This window comes from Bos indicus x Bos taurus, chromosome 21, assembly GCF_003369695.1.
Source record: "Bos indicus x Bos taurus breed Angus x Brahman F1 hybrid chromosome 21, Bos_hybrid_MaternalHap_v2.0, whole genome shotgun sequence".
NCBI classification, from domain to species: domain Eukaryota; kingdom Metazoa; phylum Chordata; class Mammalia; order Artiodactyla; family Bovidae; genus Bos; species Bos indicus x Bos taurus.
Window position 1 is genome coordinate 67,934,949 of NC_040096.1, and position 23,300 is coordinate 67,958,248.

Here is a 23,300-nt window from a genome sequence, read left to right on the forward strand (position 1 = left end):
AGGGATGAAGGTGCTTGACAGTGTCCCGAGAGGAGAGGAAGCAGTTAGCGCTCAGGAGAGGTAGGCAGTGAGGTATGGAGAGAGGAAGCGCTAGGCAGCTGGTTGCTCACGCATGCAGCGCTGTCCTCATCAGGCACTTTGTAACTCGAGCACCTTTCTGTTTAATGTGGTTAGAGGTGTTTATGATTTGTTTTACGTTTTTGGAGTATGTTGAATACTGTATTCATCTGTTCAACAGATGTTTATCAAGGGCTTTAGAGTCTGGCACACACTGTCTTAAAAATCATTGTTAGCAGCATAGTTTAGAAAGAAGTTGGGAATCCATATTCTTTTTGAATTTCTCACTAGTGATTTGGTGGTGAATAAATCTCAAGGTATCCTCATCTGGTTAATGGTGATGTTACCTGTTCTACCTATATCATAAGGTGTGTTGACTATAATATGTGCTGGTGTATTTAATAGCATGTGGGAAAGTTAAGTTCTTTATGACTGTAAGGCAGTCTTCTTTCTCCTATTTTATGGTATAGCCACATTACAGAAAATAATCTTCATCTATCTGAACACCCAGTTGAAGTTCAAGACTGGTATTTCTCTTCTCAGCATTTTATTTTCCTCATGAGTTTATATCACATGGGCAAGTCCCCATAAAGTGCCATATGTAGTGGGATTAAATTAAAGCAGAGATGTTTTGTTTCTTCAACTGGAGACTCTTAAACCTTGTCAACTACTGTGGGTTCCTCATTCCCTGCCCTTTGTTGTCTATTTTACTGCAGCACACGTCACATGGAGATGGGCGGCAAGAAGTTACCTCTCGCTCTGGGCGCTCTGGAGCACGGTGTAGAAACTCTATAGCTTCCTGTGCAGATGAACAGCCTCACATTGGAAACTACAGGCTGTTAAAAACTATCGGCAAGGGGAATTTTGCAAAAGTGAAGTTGGCAAGACACATCCTTACAGGCAGAGAGGTAAGTAACGAATTATGCTTGGGTTTCTGTTAATACACTTTCCTGTTTATTTCCATGTGAGACAAAGAGGAACACAATGTATATATTTGGGCTTTCTGTAAGCTAGTTAAACCTTTTTTAAGAATAGGAAGCTTATATATTAATTATCCTGGGAGTTGTTTTACTTTCTCATTTCTTTACTTTTCATTTACTTTCTCATTTCTTTCTCTGTTGTAAAGATTACATATTGAGTGTTTGAATGATTTTGCCTTTATAAAGAGATAGCGTTCTTTTTCAGTGGTAAATATGTACCACCACAGTAAAAATGTTTTAACTTCATTATAAGCTCATGGTACTTGCAAAAATCGTGTTGACTGTTTTTATAGATTTATCAAGAAGCTTCTTCATCTCCCCAAACATTTATCTCATAGCTTATGTTCGATAGGTTATTATATAGAAAGGCACATGCTTTCCTAATTTTTGTCATATTTGCTTTCTGCTCAACCACATTCCATGTTTATAAAAAACACTTCCATTAAAACTGCTCCTTAATTAACTCCCTCCTCACATTCTTTTTGTGCAGCACAGAACTGTTCTGGTGTGTTTGGTTTTTGGCTGAGCTGGGTCTTCATTGAGACACACGGGCCATTTGCTGGTGTGCAGGCTTTTCTCTAGTTGTGGCGCACAGGCTGAGTCGCTCTGCAGCACGTGGGGTCTTGGTTTCCCAACCAGGGATCAAACTTGTGACCTCTGCACTGAACCGTGGATTCTTAACCACTGGACCACCAGGAAAGTCTCTGTTCTGCTTTTTTTTACATAGTTTCTTGGATCTTTGTTACCTGCTGTTTCTTGCCTAAAATACACTTCATCCTTTTGTGTTGGAGTCACTTCTTGGGGAAAGTAGTGATTAACAGACTCCCTTTCCCCAGGCACGGCACTCATGTTAAAAATCACGGTACTTTTTCCCTAGCTAGCATTTTTACCATTACAGTTAAATAAATAGTATGTTTTACTATTATAATTACAATTATATTGCAAATTGCTTATTTATCTGTCTTTCCACTCTAATCTATGGGGAAGATATCAGCACTTAGCCATATTTGGCACATACTAGGTGCTCGTTGTTTAGTCGATAAGTTGTGTCTGACTCTTTTTTGACTCCATGGACTGTAACTCCCGGGCTCCTCTGTCCATGGGATTTTCCAGGCAGTGGATTTTCTGGAGTGGATTGCTTTTTCCTTCTCCAGGGAATCTTCCCAGACCAGGGATTGAACCCACATCACCTGTGTTGACAGATGGATTCTTTACCACTGAGCCACCAGGGAAGCCTTATTAAGTACTTAATAAATTTTTTAAAAAACTTTGTTTTATATTGGGATATAGCCGATTAACATAGTGCTGTGATAGTTTCAGGTGAAGAGCGAAGGGGCTCGGCCATGTGTCCATTCTCCCCCTGTACTTGATAAATATTTATTGGATGAACTTAATGCTACTTTTGAAGGAAACTGTAAAGAAATAATTCCCATGTAATGGAGCCTCCTGATATGTGTGCCAAGGCAGTGTTAAGATGTGCTGAGGCCTGCAGTCCACTGTGCAAGGGCCTGCTGGAGTGAGACCCACCCTGGGTTTGCTACAGTTTGCCCTACAAATATTCTAACTTCCTCTGTGTTCTGGGACCTGAAGAAGATTGTGCATCATTGGTCTATTCTAACTGGAGTCTTAAGTAAAGACTGTAACTAAAAATTTGCCTCCTCACGTTTCATCTCAATTTTAGTGGCAGTTCCCTAGTTAAGACTCCATAGAGATGCCGGGACTGCTTTTGGAATCAGTAAATAGCATGAGTTAGTGGAGCTTTCTTTGCTGCCCTAGATCCAAACTTTTTGAAATAAGGAACAGAACCTCTGAGTTTATTTCCCCCAACCAGTTTCAGGTGGTTACTTGGCCAGTTTCCTTATATAGATAGAGATGGTGGGTTAAAAGAGGAGTGAGACAGATAGACCCTCTCGCCTTTTACATAACTTACTTGTGCTGGAGTGAGACTTGCCATGTTTACATCTAGTGTGTTCTCTCCAGAAATGCTTGAATTTGACTATATAGTGGCTAACTTAAAACACTTTTTTTTTTGAGGTCTGAAAAAATTGATTTTACTTTTTTCCCCCCCTATTGTAGGTCTTACCCAGAATCATGTAAAATATAAACATTATAGAAACTCATTATGTAGAAAATAAAATTCCTTAAACTTTCTCTCTTCTCAGAGGATCACTTTCAGCAGTTTGGTATACATTACCACAGTTCTTTATAGACACAGTAATTTTTGTTTATTTTAACAAGAAAGGACATAATGGTGGTTTTTCTTACCAAGTGCTCAGTCACGTCTTCATCACGTCTGGATTTCAGTGCTTCTGGACCTGACATACTCTTTTTAGGGGCGTTGCCTTCTAGTGTGTGCTGGCACCATAGTTTACCTATATTGATGGGCATTGGGTGGTTTCTGATTTTTTTGCTATTACAAACATCTGCACTGAATATCCTTAAACATAACTTTCTGTCCTTTATTAAGAGTGTTTCTGTAGGATAAATTCCTAGATGTCTGGAAGTCCTGGTTCAGAGGGAATGTGAGACTGTAGTTTGTTGCTGTTCAGGCGATAAGTTGTGTCTGACTCTGCGACCCCACGGAATGCAGCACACCAGGCTTCTCTGTCCTCCACTAACTCGCAGAGTTTGCTCAAATTCATGTCCATTGAATTAGTGATGCTGTCTAACCATCTCATCCTCTGCCACCCCCTTCTCCTTTTGCCTTCAATCTTTGACAGCATCAGGGTCTTTTCCAGTGAGTCAGCTCTTGGCATCAAGTGGCCAAAGTATTGAAACTTCACCATCACCGTCAGTCCTTCCAATGAATATTCAGGGTTGATTTCCTTTAGGAGTGATTGATTTGATCTCCTTACAGTCCAAGGGACTCTCAAGAGTCTTCTCCAACACCACAGTTCAGAAGCATCAATTCTTTGGCATGCAGCCTTTATGGTCCAGCTGTCACATCTGTACATGACTACTGGAAAAATCATAGCTTTAACTATATGGACCTTTTGTTAGCAAAGTGATGTTTCTGTATTTTAATACCGTAATGTTGCTGATGCTGCATCGCTTCAGTCGTGTCCGGACTCTGTGCGACCCCATAGACGGCTTCCCACCAGGCTCCCCCGTCCCTGGGATTCTCCAGGCAAGAACACTGGAGTGGGTTGCCATTTCCGTCTCCAGTGCATGAAAATGAAAAGTGAAAGTGAAGTCGCTCAGTCGTGTCTGACTCTTAGCGACCCCATGGACTGCAGCCCACCAGGCTCCTCCGTCCATGGGATTTTCCAGGCAAGAGTACTAGGTACTGCTAAATTGGTTTTGAGAGAATGTTGTACTGCTTTATTAGCCTACCAAAATGAATGAGAGTGCCTATTTTTCTACACCCTTGCTAACACTGTAGATAATTTTTGTCTATCGAATAAACAAAAAAATGATATTTTTTTAAAAAGATTGCTTTTTTGATAGCTGCTTACATTGATGATATTTTCATATATTTGTGTCATTTATATTTTCTTTTTAAAATAAGCTTCCTGCTGTATATCCTTTATCTGTGTCTCTTTTCTCTTTTCCTCTTAGTGATTTAAACCTTTTATGTGTTTTTAGACATCGGTCCGATCTGTCTGGGTTTCATGTCTTGGTGAGAACAGTTTACTTTTTTTCCCAGATTGTAAAAATGATTCTGTTTTTTTCTTTAAATACTGCTGTGACTGGCATTTGAATGTTTAATTGACTTACTGTGTATTTTGGAGGATTAGTATGAGGTGTAGAGTCTTAACTTTTTCCCCCTACATGCATTACTGCTTTCCCTGGATCATTGGTTCTTTCCCCCGATTGTTAAATTCCCTTTTGTCTCTCTGATTTAATTTATTTAGTTTTATGCCCAGTCATGGTGTTTTTATTACTGCAGCTTTTGATTGTACATTTTGATTTTTTGAAGTAGGTTAAAGTTCCCTGATGATTATTCTTATAAGAATTTCCTTGCTCTTCTCGCCATTTAGTCTATCAGATGAATTTTTATTATATTCCATTTTTTTTGGGTGGGGGGCGCACCATGTGGCATAAGGGATCTTAGTTCTCCACCAGGGATTGAATCTGCACCCTGCATTGGGAATGTGGTGGAGTCTTAACCACTAGCCCACCAAAGAAGGCCCTGTACAGGTCTTTATGTGAGCATAAATTTTAATTTCTTTAGGATAATTAATCCAGGAGTGGGATTGCTGGGTCCTATGATAAAAAACTGAAGTTTTTTTAGACAGTTGATTTTATTATAGGTTTATTATAGTATATATTTTATTACAGGTTTATTATAATATTCCCAATAGATTAAAAGAAACCTAAAAACTATAGTTATTGTATTTTTATCACTTAGTACTGTTCTCCAGTCAGCCCATTGAAAACGAAAGTTTTTCCATCAGCATTCTCTTGCCCTTTTATGGGAATAGGATGTGTCTTTCCTATTGAGGTACTAAGACCTCTAAAGAAAACCCAGAGTGCTTCAGGAGGTGATTTTGGTAATTCAGAGACTTAATTCATTCAGTCAGTAGAAGATAAAGAGTTATTATATGGTATGTTAAGAGACATCAAACCAGTCAATCCTAAAGGAAATCAGTCCTGAATATTCTCTGGAAAGACTGAAGCTGAAGCTCCAATACTTTGGCCACCTGATGCAAAGAGCTGACTCATTAGAAAAGACCCTGATGCTGGGAAAAGATTGAAGACAGGAGGAGAAGGGGACAGCAGAGGATGAGATGGTTGGATGGCATTGCCAACTCAATGGACATGAGTTTGAGCAAGTCTGGGAGATGGTGAAGGACAGGGGACCCTGGCATACTGCAGTCCATGGGGTCTTTAGTTCCCTGACTTGGGGTTGAACCAGTGCCCCCTGCAGTGAAAGTGTGGATTCCTAACCACTGGACTACCAGGGAATTCCTTGGAGTTCCAATTAATCAGAGATTGGAAGCCTTGCAAAGGGCCTTTTATATGATTTTTGATTGTGCCATACGGCTTGTAGGATCTTAGTTCTGTGACCAGGGATTGAACCTGGGTCCTGGGAGTGAAAGTGCTGAGGCCTAACCATTGGACCACCAGTGAATTCTCAAGAGGCTTGATTTTTTAGTTTCTGGGTTTTTGTTTTGTTTTCTCTCTGTTCTGCTTTCTGGGACATGTCTGTATCTTCCAGTCTTTCTCTTAAATGTGTGTATGCTCCTGTGGGTGTCCTCCTCCCCCCGGTTCTTTCTTGTTCTCTGATTATTTGTCTTTATAGCGTCCAGTTCTGGTATCAGTGCTGTTTCTTCTGTTAACTCCCTGAGGATAGTAAAAAGCATGATTCTTTTTGTTGTTCTTGTTCCCTACATTATTTCTCTTGTCGCTGGGATTCTTTCTTGGTGTCTTCCTTAGAGACTTCATTTGGAATCTGGTAAGTCTTGGTTGTCTGTCTGTCTTAGGTGGAACCCTAAGAAGCTGATCGGAAGCTGGGTTTGCGTGCATAGAATATGTTTGACCACTTTCATTTGGGAGTTGTCCAGTGCTTTTATTGGAGGACCCAGGTATCTCTGCCATCTCTTCTCTGGGACCCTTCTGTTCTCTAGATTAAGAATCCTCTGTTCTGCTTGGGAAGCTCCGTGGTCCCACCCCTCCTCAGTGGCAGTCTGACACTTAATCCCCCCCTTTTCCTCTCATGCCTCACTCCTGCCCTCTCCTGGCTTGTTGACTTGGAGTCCAGAGCCTCTTTAACTTCTGGAATCGGTAGTCATTGGTTGGGCTGAGGAGCAGCAGCATTCTTTATGCAGACTTTTGACTTGGGAATTAGCCCAGCAGCTCCTGCCACCTGGAAGCTCCGGGTCCAGAGCCCTTTCAAGCCTGCACCCTGTCTCCTTCAGAAGGCCCCTGAAGTGCGTGCCTGCCGTTGTCCTCGCAGCCTGCTCTGCGCTTTTGTGGCTGCCCACGTTCACTGGCAGTCCGTGTCCTGCGGTAGAGGAGAGGCCAGAGGGGAGCGGGAGGAAAACAGATTTCAGTCTCGAACCTCATTTGTCCTCGGCCTCTGAGTACTCAATTAGCATTAGTTGTTGGTTGTAAGAATGATAAAACCTCAGCTTTTCATCTTTGAATGTGCTAAACTTCTTGAGATTTTAGTTTACAACATTTTGTGTGTGTCAAGACTGTGTTAACAGCTTTACAGAAAGTTTGGAGACCAGAAAGGAAAAAAATTCCCCCAATCAAAATATGCATAATACCATTATTTTGGTATATCATATCCTATATATATTTTTCAGCATACTTTTGGCCCTGATTTTGTATGCTGGTTTTTTCCCTTCAGAATTTTATCCTTAAAAGTTTTCCCCAATGCTGCATAATCATAAATTGTAGGTTTCAGTGGTTATATGCAGTTTCATTGATTTGAACAGTAGTTTTCGATTTTTTTAATCTCACAATTCCATTAAACTTTTTAAATTGAGGACTCAAAACAAGCTTTTGTTTATATGAGTTACATCTATTGCTGTTTACTGTTTTAGAAGTTAGCACTAAGAAACTTAAAATATGTATTAATTTATTAAAAATAATAGACCTTTTACTTGTTAATATAAATAACATATTTTTATGAAAAATGACTTATTTTCCAAAACAAATTACAAAAAAGAATGACATTGTTTAAATTTTTAAAAGTGCAATTCACTTTAATATCTCTTTTAATAGAAGGTAGCTGTATTTTAAGTCTGCTCTGCATTCAGACAATTTTGGTATGTGATTCTGGTTGAAGTGTATGAAGAAAATCTGGCCCCACTCAGATAAGTAGCGAACGAAGAAAAGAAGACCTCATTTTCTCTCTCAGGTGGTTCCAGGTATTGCCCTTTGCTGCTCTGTTAAAACTCAGTAAGTAGTCATTGCTGGGATTTGGGCAGTGATTAATAGAATGTTTTCTTCAAAACAACTGTTGACACACAAAAAGAATATTTTGAACAGTTTGCTTTTATTGGAAATAATAGTAGCAGATTTGGAAGTAAGCCAGCAGAATGGTAAAAGATAGCCTTAGTAGTTTAATAACATATAACTGAAAAGGCCACCTGATCTGCCTCTTGAGAAACTTGTATGCACGTCAGGAAGCAACAGTTAGAATGGACATGGAACAACAGACTGGTTCCAAATAGGGAAAGGAGAACATCAAGGCTGTATATTGTCTCCCTGCTTATTTAACTTATATGCAGAGTGCATCATGAGAAACGCTGGGCTGGAAGAAACACAAGCTGGAATCAAGATTGCCGGGAGAAATATCAATAAGCTCAGTCAGATATGCAGATGACACCACCCTTATGGCAGAAAGTGAAGAGGAACTCAAAAGCCTCTTGAAGAAAGTGAAAGTAGAGAGTGAAAAAGTTGGCTTAAAGCTCAACATTCAGAAAACCAAGATCATGGCATCTGGTCCCATCATTTCATGGGAAATAGATGGGGAAACAGTGGAAACAGTGTCAGACTTTATTTTTGGGGGCTCCAAAATCACTGCAGATGGTGACTGCAGCCATGAAATTAAAAGACGCTTACTCCTTGGAAGGAAAGTTATGACCAACCTAGATAGCATATTGAAAAGCAGAGACATTACTTTGCCAACAAAGTTTCGTCTAGTCAAGGCTATGGTTTTTCCTGTGGTCATGTATGGATATGAGAGTTGGACTGTGAAGAAAGCCGAGCGCCGAAGAATTGATGCTTTTGAACTGAGAAGACTCTTGAGAGTCCCTTGGACTATAAGGAGATCCAACCAGTCCATTCTGAAGGAGATCAGCCCTGGGATTTCTTTGGAAGGAATGATGCTAAAGCTGAAACTCCAGTACTTCGGCCACCTCATGTGAAGAGTTGACTCATTGGAAAAGACTCTGATGCTGGGAGGGATCGGGGGCAGGAGGAGAAGGGGATGACAGAGGATGAGATGGCTGGATGGCATCACTGACTCGATGGACGTGAGTCTGAGTGAACTCTGGGAGTTGGTGATGAACAGGGAGGCCTGGTGTGCTGCGATTCATGGGGTCGCAAAGAGTCGGACACAACTGAGCGACTATTTACAGTTAGTGTGCAGAGAAAGAAACGAACATGACATAAACCTACTTTCTACAAATTAAAAAGCACTTAATTACATAATTGTAACACTTTTTTATTGTGATAAAATATACATAACATAAAATTTACTATTTTAGCCATTTTTAAGTATGCAGCTCAGTGGCATTAAGTGCGTTTATGTTGTTTGCAACCATCACCACTGTCCATCTTCAGAATAGACCCACTAGTCAATCTCATTATTCCCAAATTCCAGATTTGCAAATTTACATACTCTCCAAAATTTGTTTACAATCCAGAAATCAATACCAGCAGTGCATTTGCAGTCTGTTTTGGCCATGCACAGAGCAGTGAGAAGTTTGAATTGCTTTATGTGTGTTTGCTCTGCTGAGGTCCAACAAGGTAACACTTGGCATTCTTTCAGCTTTCATACTATTAACAGATGCCTGTTTTGTGGTTATTTAGTCCATATTTTCCACATTTTTTGGTGCATTTTGATAGTGATTTTGCTATTTAAAATGACCCCCAACTGTAGGGCTGAGGTAACTAGCCAGTGTTTCTAAGGGCAAAGGCTGTGAGCGCCTTATAGAGAAAATATATTTGTGAGATAAGCTTCATTCAGGCATGAGGTTGGATAGTGCTGCTGCTGCTGCTAAGTCACTTCAGTCATGTCTGACTCTGTGCGACCCCATAGACGGCTTCCCACCAGGCTCCCCCGTCCCTGGGATTCTCCAGGCAAGAACGCTGGAGTGGGTTGCCATTTCCTTCTCCAATGCATGAAAGTGAAAAGTGAAAGTGAAGTCGCTCAGTCCTGTCCGACTCTTAGCGACCCCATGGACTGCAGCCTTCCAGGCTCCTCTGCCCATGGGATTTTCCAGGCAAGAGTACTGGAGTGGGATGCCATTGCCTTCTCCGTAGATAGTGCTAGTCAGTGTTAATAAATCAATAACGTATAGTAAATGAGATGTCCTTAAGCAGAAACATAAAACAAGGTTATGTATTGGTCAGTTGATGAAAATGTTATGACCAGGGGCTCACAGGAACCTCTTCTAGAAACAGTGGTTCAGTATCCACCAATTCCGTGTTCACAGTGAATTTATAGAATGGAATTACCATGAGTAATGTGAATCAGCTGTCTTTTTTTTGAAATAGGAGGAGGCTTAATTGTTACCGATGTTTTCTTGTGACAGCAGATACATGGGAAGGAATATTAGGAAAGATTGTAGGCTTTGGGAAAGATTGAAGGCAGGAGAAGGGGGCGACAGAGGATGAGATGGTTGGATCGCATCATCGACTCCATGGACGAGTTTGAGTAAACTCTGGGAGTTGGTGATGGACAGGGAGGCCTGGAGTGCTGCAGTTCAAGGGGGTCGCAAAGAGTTGGACACGACTGAGCGACTGAACTGAACTGAACTCAGGTGTCTTGAAAACATTTTCAAGAGCGGAGGAATCAGAAGCACCCTGAGAGCTCTTTACATGAGGTGTGTGGAGTTGGCTGGCTTAGCTCCACAGTGGCTTGGATGAAAGTTGGCCTTTCACTCGGACCTTCATGTACACAGCATTGAATTGTTTTCTGTGGTCAGTGAAGTTTTTCCTGGGTTGTATACTTCCTTGAGCATACTCTAGGCTTGTGTGTGCCCTGTTGTGTGTACCTCTGATTTTTGTCTCCCAGAAATTGTTTCAGATCTCTTGTTCGCTGGTGCTACCTCTCCCATTCTCTTTGCCATTTTTTTTTTTTTTTTTTGGTCATTTAATCTTTATTGTTTAATGGGACTGTCAGATGGGAGAAGAGCGAACGCACATGATTAGTGTGCCATCTTTAACTGAAAGTACTCACTATGGGTACGAAAGAGCTTCTTAATCAAACGAGAGTCTCCTGCATTGCAGGTGGGTTCTTTACCAACTGAGCTATCAGGGAAGCCCTTTAGTTATTTTTATTCAAGTTAATGATCTATTACACAGTTTAAAGAATCGATGCTGGTTTTTTTAAGTGTTCCCTGGCCCCACCCCAGTTTCCTAATCACTTTCAGCCTTTTATTATTATTTTTTTTTCCTTATTTTCTACTATTAATTTAAAAAGAAAATCCATCCTGAACCCTCCTCCCTCCTCCCTCCCCATACCATCCCTCTGGGTCGTCCCAGTGCACTAGCCCCAAGCATCCAGCATCGTGCATTGAACCTGGACTGGCATCTCGTTTCATACATGACATTTCACATGTTTCAATGCCATTCTCCCAAATCTTCCCACCCTCTCCCTCTCCCACAGAGTCCATAAGCCTGTTCTATACATCAGTGTCTCTTTTGCTGTCTCGTATACAGGGTTATCGTTACCATCTTTCTAAATTCCATATATATGCGTTAGTATACTGTATTGGTGTTTGTCCTTCTGGCTTACTTCACTCTGTATAATAGGCTCCAGTTTCATCCACCTCATTAGAACTGATTCAAATGTATTCTTTTTAATGGCTGAGTAATACTCCATTGTGTATATGTACCACAGCTTTCTTATCCATTCATCTGCTGATGGACATCTAGGTTGCTTCCATGTCCTGGCTATTATAAACTGTGCTGCGATGAACATTGGGGTACATGTGTCTCTTTCCCTTCTGGTTTCCTCAGTGTGTATGCCCAGCAGTGGGATTGCTGGCTCATAAGGCAGTTCTATTTCCAGTTTTTTAAGGAATCTCCACACTGTTCTCCATAGTGGCTGTACTAGTTTGCATTCCCACCAACAGTTTTAGAGGGTTCCCTTTTCTCCACACCCTCTCCAGCATTTATTATTTGTAGACTTTTGGATCGCAGCCATTCTGACTGGTGTGAAATGGTATCTCATAGTGGTTTTGATTTGCATTTCTCTGATAATGAGTGATGTTGAGCATCTTTTCATGTGTTTGTTAGCCATCTGTATGTCTTCTTTGGAGAAATGTCTATTTAGATCTTTGGCCCATTTTTGATTGGGTCATTTATTTTTCTGGAGTTGAGCTGGAGGAGTTGCTTGTATATTTTTGAGATTAGTTGTTTGTCGGTTGCTTCATTTGCTATTATTTTCTCCCATTCTGAAGGCTGTCTTTTCACCTTGCTAATAGTTTCCTTTGATGTGCAGAAGCTTTTAAGTTTAATTACGTCCCATTTGTTTATTTTTGCTTTTATTTCCAATATTCTGGGAGGTGGGTCATAGAGGATCCTGCTGTGATGTATGTCAGAGAGTGTTTTGCCTATGTTCTCCTCTAGGAGTTTTATAGTTTCTGGTCTTACGTTGAGATCTTTAATCCATTTTGAGTTTATTTTTGTATATGGTGTTAGAAAGTGTTCTAGTTTCATTCTTTTACAAGTGGTTGACCAGATTTCCCAGCACCACTTGTTAAAGAGATTGTCTTTAATCCATTGTATATTCTTGCCTCCTTTGTCAAAGATAAGGTGTCCATATGTGCGTGGATTTATCTCTGGGCTTTCTATTTTGTTCCATTGATCTATATTTCTGTCTTTGTGCCAGTACCATACTGTCTTAATAACTGTGGCTTTGTAGTAGAGCCTGAAGTCAGGTAGGTTGATTCCTCCAGTTCCATTTTTCTTTCTCAAGATCGCTTTGGCTATTCGAGGTTTTTTGTATTTCCATACAAATTGTGAAATTATTTGTTCTAGCTCTGTTAAGAATACTGTTGGTAGCTTGATAGGGATTGCATTGAATCTATAAATTGCACTTTCAGCCTTTTAAACTGTTCTTTAGGTTTTTTTCTTATTTTTGAATTTTAGGCATCATTAGCTATTGACTTTTGGACTGTAGTTTTTAAAAGTCATCACTGACTTTAAAAAAATTAACTCCATATTGAAATATAGTGCACACATTGAGAAAAAAATATAAGTATTTGCAAAACCATGACCCAGAGCAAAAATACGCCATGACTTAAACCCCAGAAGTCCTCCCTTCTAGCTCCTTCTAATCACTTCACTTTCCTCCCCCTGAGATAACCACTATAATGACTTCTAAAACACCGCAGGTTATTCTGTGTGTTCTCCTCTTAAAATCATGGAGCCGCACAGCGTTCATTAACTTGTGTGCCTCTGTGACTCTGCCTTGTGCTCGTGACAGGCACTCATCTTGCTTTGCATTGTTAGGTTTAATTTGAAGTTGGTAGGCTTGTTCTCCATTGCTGTGGACTGAATTGTGTCCCCCAGAATTCAGATGTAAAAGCTTATTTGGAGATAGAGCCTTTGTGGAAATATTTAGGTTAAATTAGGTCATAAGGGTAGGCACCCGATCTGATAGGATTAGTGTGCATATAGGAGACACCAGAGAGCTTGCTTGCTTTTTCCACCTCATAAGGACACGGTGAGAAGCTGAGCGTCTGCTCGCCACGAGGAGCTGCCTGTGCTGGTGCCCCGATCCCTGACGCCCAGCTTCCCAAACCGTGAGAAAATACATTTCTGCTCTTTAAGCCACCCTGTCTCTGGTATTTTTGCTGTGACAGCCTGAGCTGACCAATATGCCATTCTTCTGGATCACTGTGTACTTCTATAGGACTTGGTAGTCTTTCTTGCCCCTGCTCTTCTGTAAAAGCTGTAATGCTTTAACACCCGCCAGGAGCAGGATATAAGGGTCTTTTGACCAGTAGTTAATTGACAGGAACTGGAAGATAAAGATTTTTCTCCATTGGGTGTTTGCCGCAGGTTTGTTGGACTCTTGATTTGAGGAATGTTGAGGGAAGCCTTTCTTACATGTGAGCTCTCTTTTATTCCTATTTTGTAATTTTCCACTTTGCTTTAGGCATCAGGGGGAACAAATGGAATTTCCCGGAACTTTACACAGTGGCAGGGACACTTCTGTTTCCTTGCCTAGTGAACCCCCGTGGCATTTGTTGTGCAGGTGTGAGCTCACTTGAGAGCACCCCCATACACACACACCCTCTACAACCTTGGGCGTGGCTGAGTGGTCTGTCAGGTCTCTGTCTTTCTCAGGCAGCTAGTGATGCCCCACAGTTGCCTCGAGGTCGGAGCTCTTCTCCTGGCTCCAGCTCTGGCCCTGGGTTATTTTGGTAGTTGAGTCATCCCAGCAGGGAGCTGGAAGGAAGAAGGGATTAGGAGCTTCCCCTTCAGCTTTCATTGCCACACATACACGCATTGTGTTAAATGAGGACTCTTGCTTTTGATAAAGCCTCTCGTCCACAGTGAGATTTAGCTGAATGCAACATGTTTTGAACTGATCTTGCTTTAGATACTATTTGAACAGCTGCTGCTGCTAAGTCACTTCAGTTGTGTCTGACTCTGTGCGACGCCATGGACGGCAGCCCACCAGGCTGCTCTGTCCCTGGGATTCTCCGTGGAGTGGGTTGCCATTTCCTTCTCCCATTTGAACAGCAGTACTTGAAAGTGAATATGTGTACTAACAGAATCAGAATGGAATCTCTAGAAGGTGGATACTGAGCAGAAGAAATGAGTGAACAAGGGGCCTCTGAGGAGAATAGAAATTGAACTGGAAAGACAGCATTTATGGTGGATTTGGATATGAGAGGAAGAAAGAAAGCAGGATTGTGGCCAGAACAGTGTTATCAAAGGGGTTTCTTTGGGAATGGGCAGATCCAAGTATACCACATAAAATTACTTATGAGAGTAAAGTTTGTGGGGGTTTTTTGGCCACACCGCATGGCCATGTGGGATGTTATTTCCCCGACCAGGAATTGAACCCGTGTCGCCTGCAGTGGACCACTAGACTGTTGAGGAAGTCCCTTGACTTTGAAATAATGTAATTTTAAAACCACACTGATGTTTGCTAAAACATCAGAAACCCTGTTCTTCACTGTTCTGTCTCCATCTCTGATGTGTCTGTGGTTACTGATGCGAGTGTTCAAGGCCTCGGGTCACTGCAGTAAGCGTTCACTGACTGCTTCCTGTGTACAGGCTGTATGCTGGGGCTATAATAGGAGTCCTCTCGTCAACCAAGGTACGCAAAAGGTGGTCATCATTTGCATACGTGAGAAGCCAGTATTTCCTTTTGCTTTATTTAGTTTCCATCAAGACTTAAATTTTCTGAATATAAGAATTTCGACTTTGCTTTTTCAGACATGTACACTCATTAACTCTCCCCTCCTCCACCAGTTCTGATTTTTTTCCTCCCAGGCAGGGGTGAAGGGGTGGTGGGTTTCTTCCACTCCAGGGTCAGACTCACTGGATGCCTTTCTTTAGCTCATTAGGAGGCTAATAGAGTCCTAGGAAGTAATCAAATATATGGGCAGATGAAGGCTTTAAACCATGTTAAGCAGTTTTTTAAAACATTAATATGAGTAGTACAGGGTTCTTGAAGTAGGAATGTGGACCCCTGTATGTGTTCTGAGATCCTTTTAATGGGGGTCTGCAAAATCAAAACTGTTTTGGTAATACCATTAAGACATTATTTGCTTCTTTGATTCTTTTCCACAACTGTAAAGTAGAATTTTCCAGAAGCGGTGTGACATGTGATACAGTAACCGATTGACTACAGGAGGACATGTGAGAATTTTATTAAAATGTTATTTATATTAACATGCAGTGGACTTCTCCCATTTTTTATTGTGATAACATGCACATAGTATAAAATGTATTAACTATTTTAAAATGTGTATTTCAGTCATATTACATACATCCATAATGTTGTGCAGCCATCACCACCATTCATCTCCTGAACTCTTCGTCTTCTAAAACTGAAACTATATCCATTAAATTCGCCATTCCCTCTTCTCCCCAGGCCCTGGCAACCAGTGTTCTGCTTTCTGTATCTATGCCTTTGAATATTCTAGGAACCTCATATAAGTGCAAGTACACAGTATATGTCTTTTTGCTGTTGATGTTGTTTAGTCGCTAAGTTGTGTCTGATTCTTTGCTACCCCATGGACTGTAGCCCACCAGGCGCCTCTGTCCATGGAATTTCCAAAGCAAGAATACTGGAGTGGATTGCTGATTCTTTCTCCAGGGACTCTTCCTGATCCAGGGATCGAACACACATCTCCTGCGGCTCCTGCATTGCAGGTGGATTCTTTACTGCTGAGCCAGCGAGGAAGCCCAAATATTGATAGATATAACCTGTATTTGGTTCAGCATAATCTTTAAGAATATAAAAGGGACCAAAAAGTGCAAGAACTGTTGATAAAGAATCTTTGAATCTGTGTTCTGAGGGACACGTGGTAGGAACACAGCCTTGTCAGTTTGGGGTGAGATCATTTGTTGTTCTGGACCTCAGGTGTAAAGCTGGGTTAATTATGTATGTTCCCTAGTTCCTGGTACAGCCTCTCTATTCACTTACATCCCCTTCTGTCCCCTGTCGTCACCCTATCCCCCCTTCTTGCTGTCTGTAGCCCCTAGTTTTGGATATCTGTTGTTGTTCAGTCGCTAAGTCATGTCTTAACTCTTTGCGATCCCGTGGACTTCAACTTGCCAGGCTTCCATGTCACCCGGAGTTTGCTCACTTCATGTCTATAGAGTTGGTGATGCCATCTAACCATCTCTTCCTCTGCCACCCCCTTCTCATCTTGCCCTCAGTCTTTCCCAATATGAGGTTCTTTTTGAATGAGTCAGCTCTTTGCCTCAGGTCTGCAAAGTATTGGAGCTTCAGCATCAGTTGTTCCAGTGAATGTTCAGGGTTGATTTCCTGGAGGATTGACTGCTTTGATCTCTTTGCTGTTCAAGGAACTCTCAAGAGTCTTCTCCAGCACCATAGTTCGAAAGCACCAGTTCTTTGGCGCTTAGCCTTCTTTATGTTCCAATTCTCACATCCCTACATGACTACCGGAAAAACCACAGTTTTGACTATGTGGACCTTTGTTGGTAAAGTGATGTCTCTACTTTTTAAAGTACTGTCTAGGTTTGTCATTGCTTTTCTTCCAAGGAGCAAGCGTCTTTTAGTTTCATGACTGCAGTCACCATCCACAGTGATTTTAGATCCCAGGAAAAGAAAATCTGTCACTGTTTCCACTTTTCCCATCTATTTGCAGTGAAGTGATGCCATAATCTTAGCTTTTTGAATATTGAGTTTTAAGCCAGATTTTTCACTCTTTCATCTTCTTCAGGAGGCTCCTCTTCGTCAAGAGGCTCCTCTTCACTTTCTGACATTAAAATGGTATCATCTGAATTTCTGAGGTTGTTGATACTTCCCCTGGCAGTCTTGATTCCCCCTTGTGATTGAGCCATCCCAGCATTTTGCATGGTGTACTCTGCGTATAAGTTAAATAAGCAAGGTGACAGTATATAGGCTGGGCATAATCCTTTCCCAATTTTGAACCAGTTTATTGTTCCATGTTTCATTCTCTTGCCTGTTGACTTGCATTACAGGTTCCTCAGGAGGCAGGTAAGGTGGTCTGGTTTTCCCATCCCTTTAAGAATTTTCCACAGTTTGTTGTGATCCACACAGTCAAAGGCTTTGGTGTAGTCAGTAAAGCAGAAGTAGATGTTTTTCTGGAATTCTCTTGTTTTTTCTATGAGCCAACGGATGTTGGCAATTTAATCTCTGGTTCCTCTGCCTTTTCTAAATCCAGCTTGAACATCTGAAAGTTCTTGGTTCACATAATGTTGAAGCCTCACTTGGACAATTTTGAGCATTACTTTGCTAGCGTGTGTGATGAGTGCAGTTGTGCGACAGTTTGAACATTCTTTGCATTGCCTTTCTTTTGGATTGGAATGAAAACTGACCTTTTCCAGTCCCATGGCCACTGCTGAGTTTTCCAAATGTGCTGGCACATTGAGTGCAGCACTTTAATGGTATAATCTTTTAGGGTTTGAAATAAGTCAGCTGGAATTCGATTTGGATCCCAGATTAGATAAAAATGATGAATAATATTTTCATTATATAATATCTCCCCCTTTTGGTGTGGTTTCTGGGAGTTTTTTTCCCCCCTTGTCTATTTATTTATTTATTTATTTTTTTGGAGAGGACATTTTTTAATACTGAGGGCCAATTACCAGAGAAAAATAATCAATTGATATAAGTTATATAAGAAAAATTTCCTCATAATTTGGCAAGTTTTAAGATAATTATATAATCAGATCAGATCAGTCGCTCAGTCGTGTCCGACTCTTTGCGACCCCATGAATCGCAGCACGCCAGGCCTCCCTGTCCATCAACTCCCGGAGTTCACTGAGACTCACGTCCATCGGGTCAGTGATGCCATCCAGCCATCTCATCCTCTGTCATCCCCTTCTCCTCCTGCCCCCAATCCCTCCCAGCATCAGAGTCTTTTCCAATGAGTCAACTCTTCGCATGAGGTGGCCAAAGTACTGGAGTTTCAGCTTTAGCATCATTCCTTCTGTCACACTAGTGTATGTTCCTTGGTTCTTTGTCTCGTCACAACAAAGATTTGGAGCGACGGACATTAAAGCCCTCGGCGCGTCACAGCTCTTGGGTCTTGGACAAACCATGCTACAGCTCTTAGGCAAATCAGTGTTACAGCTCTATTTTATTTAGAAGATAGCAGGAGAATCCAAGACTTGAAGTGAAGAGAGTGGAGGAGTGTGTGGGGAGGGGGGGAGAGAGAGAGAGAGAGAGCGCGCGCATGCCCGTGGGAGAGAGAGTTCGAGAGAAAGCGCTTTGGCTCCTCCTTTTATATGTTTTTTTCCTCCACCTGGGCATGCCCTATGCAAATTGGGCTTAGCCAGGAGTGCTGTTTGTTCTGTTTGTTCTGCCTGAAGTCTTCACTCTGGTCCTCGGACCTTCCTTGTCTTTTAGCCACCGCCATTTTGGACTCCTTTTCCCTATTCTGCCTACCTAACATTCCCCCCTCAAGAGATGGGAGGCCCAATTCTTTGGGAATAGGGGCGTCAAGGTCTTTCTGGCTACTTTGTGCTGAACTGGGATGGCGAGGGGTATTGGGCCTCCCCCTCTTGCTAGTCTCAATCCTCAGAGTCCTTAGAGCAGTGTCCAAGGGTGTGTGATATCTTCTGTGATCAGCTGTAGTTTTATATCTTTGTTGAACTGGCACTGCATGTTGTAGCTGGTTGACCCGGCTCTTCTTTTTCCATCCAAGACAAAGCTGCTTCCATCAGTGTGCCAGATTTCCTCAGGATTGGTCAGAGGATCTTCTGACAATCCCTCTCGGGGTTTTGTCCAGTGGTCCAAGGTTTCTTAACTGGAGGTCTTCTGGAATCTGAGACTGGGCCGTGTGAGCTTTCTGCTGAGTTTGGTTTTCGTTGTCCTGGTTTCCAGCACGATGGGCCTTCCCCTGCACTGGGTTTCTTCGCCTTCCGCTTCTAGCGTGGGAGCTTTGCTGAGTTGGGCTCCTGTTGTGCTTGGCCTCTTCCACGCAGAGGTTGTTTCAGCCAGGTTATATCCGAGTCACGGCACCATAGATGTCACACTAGTGTATGTTCCTTGGTTCTTTGTCTCGTCACAACAAAGATTTCGAGCGACGGACATTAAAGCCCTCGGTGGTCACAGCTCTTGGGTCTTGGACAAACTGTGCTACAGCTCTTAGGCAAATCAGTGTTACAGCTCTATTTTATTTAGAAGATAGCAGGAGAATCCAAGACTTGAAGAGAAGAGAGTGGAGGAGTGAGTGGGGAGCTGGGGAGAGAGAGTGAGGGGGAGAGATAGTGAGAGAGAGAAAGAGAGAGAGAGAGATAGAGCACATGCACGTGGGAGAGAGAGTCCCCCCCTTGTCTGTTTAAATGTAAAATGTTGTACCCGTATTTGTATGAAGCCCCTCTTGTCAATTATAAAATATTTATAAAATGTTAAATAATTGTAACTAGTTGAGTTTTAAGTTTTTAAGGTTTGTTTTTAAGTACTTGTTTTTTAACGATGTCTCGTGTCTGGGTGTTTACAAACCTGTTACCAGTTAATCTATGATTACCAAATTCTTGGGCTTCCCTGATAGTTCAGTTGGTGAAGAATCCGCCTGCAATGCTGGAGACCCTGATTAGATTCCTGGGTCAGGAAGATCGGCTGGAGAAGGGATAGGCTACCCATTCCAGTGTTCTTGGGCTTCCCTTGTAGCTCAGCTGGTAAAGAATTTGCCTGCAATGCAGGAGACCTGGATTTGATCCCTGGGTTGGGAAGAGCCCCTGGAGAAGGGAAAGGCTACCCACTCCAGTATTCTGGCCTGGAGAATTCCGTGGACTGTATAGTCCATGGGGTTGCAAAGAGTTGGTCATGAATGAGTGACTTTCACACCAAATTCTTAAAATCCTTAAAATTTATTAATTTATTTTTTTTCTAGGTTGCAATAAAAATAATTGACAAAACTCAGTTGAATCCAACAAGTCTACAAAAGGTAAGATTGGTCCAACAGCCGGTATTTTTTTAAAAAATGATTTTCAGTGCTAATTGCCATCTAATTTGTGCATTAATTACCTGTACTGTTATTTTTATTGTGTTTAGCACACAGTAAAGCTTCCTCTTCCTCAGATGACTACTACTTTAATGTAATATTGTTTAAATGCAGTATTGTTCAATTTTTTTCCTTCCTTTCCAGTTGAAGATAATGATTTTTAAATGTTCTTAATAGCACAAACTGAAGGCTGTACTTTCAAATTGAATTTTCTAAATATTGACTAGAATAGAATTATAAAAAAACAGAAAAACGTATTTTCATGTAATTAGTGTAATGCAGAGTTATACATATTTTACAGCTAATACTGTGATCTTTTTTCAAGTCAGCACTTTAGCTTTATTAAGCTATCACTATATGTCTAATTAAGGAGTGATGATTAATTCATGTGAAAGGAAAAAAGTAAACCTGAATTGATAGTTGAAAATGTGTTTGTAATACACTGCTGCCATTTGTATCATCTGATGTAGCTCAGAAGTTCTCAACGTGCTTCATGTTAAAATCACCTGGGCCTCTTTTCAAGCTCCTCATGGCCCATGGGAAGATGTACTTGCTGAGGCAGGGCCTGGTCATAGGTATTTCACTGGTGCATCAGTGAATGATTAGCACTCTTCATAAAAAGATCCTTTTAGTTCTTTTTAGTTTTGCAAAGCCTTTTTGCATTCTTTATTAGATTTCTAGACTTGGCCTGTGGTAGCTGGAAGGTATGGAGACCTAGAAATAAGAACAGGAAGTCCTCTGTCACTGAACTGAATGTCTAACTTCACCTGGAGCAAGTCACTTAACTTTCTGACATTGGGTTTCTCATCTTTAAAAACAGAGATAATTTCACTAAGTGAAATAAGTGAGACAAAGACAAGTACCATGTGATCTCACTTATATGTAGAATCTACAAAACAAAACAAACAGACAAAACAGAAATAGACTTACAGAGAGCAAAACTGTTGGTTGCCAGAGGGGAATTGAGTGAAATAGGTAAGGAAGACTTAAGTGGTAAAAACTTCTAGTTACGAAGTAAGCAAGTCATGGGGGTGTAACATACAGCATAAGGAACGAAGTCAATAATGTTATAATAATTTTATATGGTGACAGGTGGTAATTGGACTTACCATGGTGATCATTTCATAATGTATTTGATTGTCAGATCACTATGTTGTACACCTGAAGCAAATGTAATATTGTATGTCAACTAAACTTCAATTGAAAATAATAAAAAATAACTAAATGGAGATTTAATCTTTTCATGATGGGTTATATCAATGAAATAATGCATATAAAAGAGTTTTGTAAATTGCAAAGCAATGTATAAGGTATTTTAAGTATAATGCCTTATGTACATTTCTAATGTAGTTCCAATGGTTATTTCCCATTTACATCATGATTTTGAAATCTTATCATTGAGGGGTGGGGTAGAGGTTGAGGTGGGAAAAGAGGTAGATTTTATCTTGTACTGAAAATGTTATTTAAATGAGTGGTTCTGCAGGGCATAGTGGGCCTTAAGGATTTTCAGGGTGGCCCTGGAAGTATCCAGAAATTCTAGCTAGTCCTTTGTTCTGAAGATGAAATTATATCCCTTTCCTTAAACTTTGATTTCTTCATGTACCTAGGGACTTGGTGCTAATTAATAGGTAAGGGGTTATAAAAATTTGGTATTCAGAACTAAAATTAGTATGTAAAGAGGTTTGCTGAGGATTCTAATGATGTTACAAATCTTCCATTGTTCAAGTGTACTTGTAAATAACTGGAATTGTGGCATTTTTCTAGGAAGAATTTTGTCATAGTATTGAGTTGATTGCAATTTTTGTTTCAAGCTTGATTGCTTTTTTCATTATTTTTGGTCATAGTTTTTAACTGCCACTCTTCTTTTTTATTATTATTACAAATTACAGTTTGTTATATCACTATCAATTCAGTACATGATAGGTTGTCTGGTTAGCTTGATTATGCAGATATGTTTAGCATTAATTTTGGCACATGAACAATAGGTATGACTTTTAAGATTTGTTTGGCATAGTACAAGTATGAACCATTCACAGAAGATTTATACTAAAAGGAAGATCCATCCAAGTTAAATAATCTGAGAAGTGTAATGTTTTCAGTTTTAGGGCATTGTTTTAAGCTGTAAACCATGTGTTCATATTCTTTTCTTATAAATTAAAAGCGTTCTATAAATATTTCCTTTAAAATTATTTTTTACTGAGTTCCTTTTCCATTGAAAAGTGGCAGCAGAGTGGTATGTATACCTGGCATCTTACGCCCCTGGAGTAGTGGTTCTTGCACCTGGTTTTCTTCCTCAGCGTCACTTACAGTTGTTATCACACCTGCGTCAGCAGCAGAGCTCTTTATATTGTGATCTTAAACTCCGGAGCTTGGTGTACAGCCTTAGGAGCCAGCATTCACATTCAGGAGCGTTCTGTCCGCAGTGTGTAATCTTTCTGTACTGCCACTGCCACAACTGTGCACACTGCTCATTCAGGCAGCGTTTGATCACTGATGTTACGATAGTTTAAAAGTGTTCTCAGTGTCCTGGCTCACACACGATCGTGTCTGATAAACACAGATAAGCAAACCTGAGGTGACTGCGTATTTGTAAACTGATGTTATTTTCACTGCCAAGTTCCCTCATTTTTCCTTTTAATTTTTCCAGCCACTGAGTGAATACATGTTAGATTCTAGTAAGATATATCTTTCTCCTGTTTTTTTTTTTTCGTACTTCTTAATTTCTAAGTACTATCCCTGAGACATTTTGCTGTTTATAAATGTCTTTTAGGTCAGCCTTTAAAGAAATGTGTAACACTGTGTACTTATAATGCTGTTGAAAACAACAGGAGCTTAAAAAATGTAGTTTTCTTCCTGGTTTTATAGAATCATTTTTAGCTGTGATTTGGTTACATGCAGATGATCTTGCGATCTTGTTTTGTTTTGTGTGTCATTAAGAAGCAAGTTATGA

General features: G+C 40.8%; 1 protein-coding gene across 10 annotated transcripts in view; it reads left to right on the top strand.

Annotated features, from left to right (window-relative positions):
• Positions 1-23,300, top strand: part of MARK3 (microtubule affinity regulating kinase 3) — a 116,911-nt gene that overhangs the window by 23,200 nt on the left and 70,411 nt on the right. For all 10 annotated transcript variants that reach the window (XM_027521855.1, XM_027521857.1, XM_027521856.1 and 7 more), the window contains exons 2-3: positions 774-965; positions 20,240-20,293. In XM_027521855.1, coding sequence (XP_027377656.1) covers positions 774-965; positions 20,240-20,293 — 246 coding nt within the window. The remainder of the gene's footprint in view (positions 1-773; positions 966-20,239; positions 20,294-23,300) is intronic.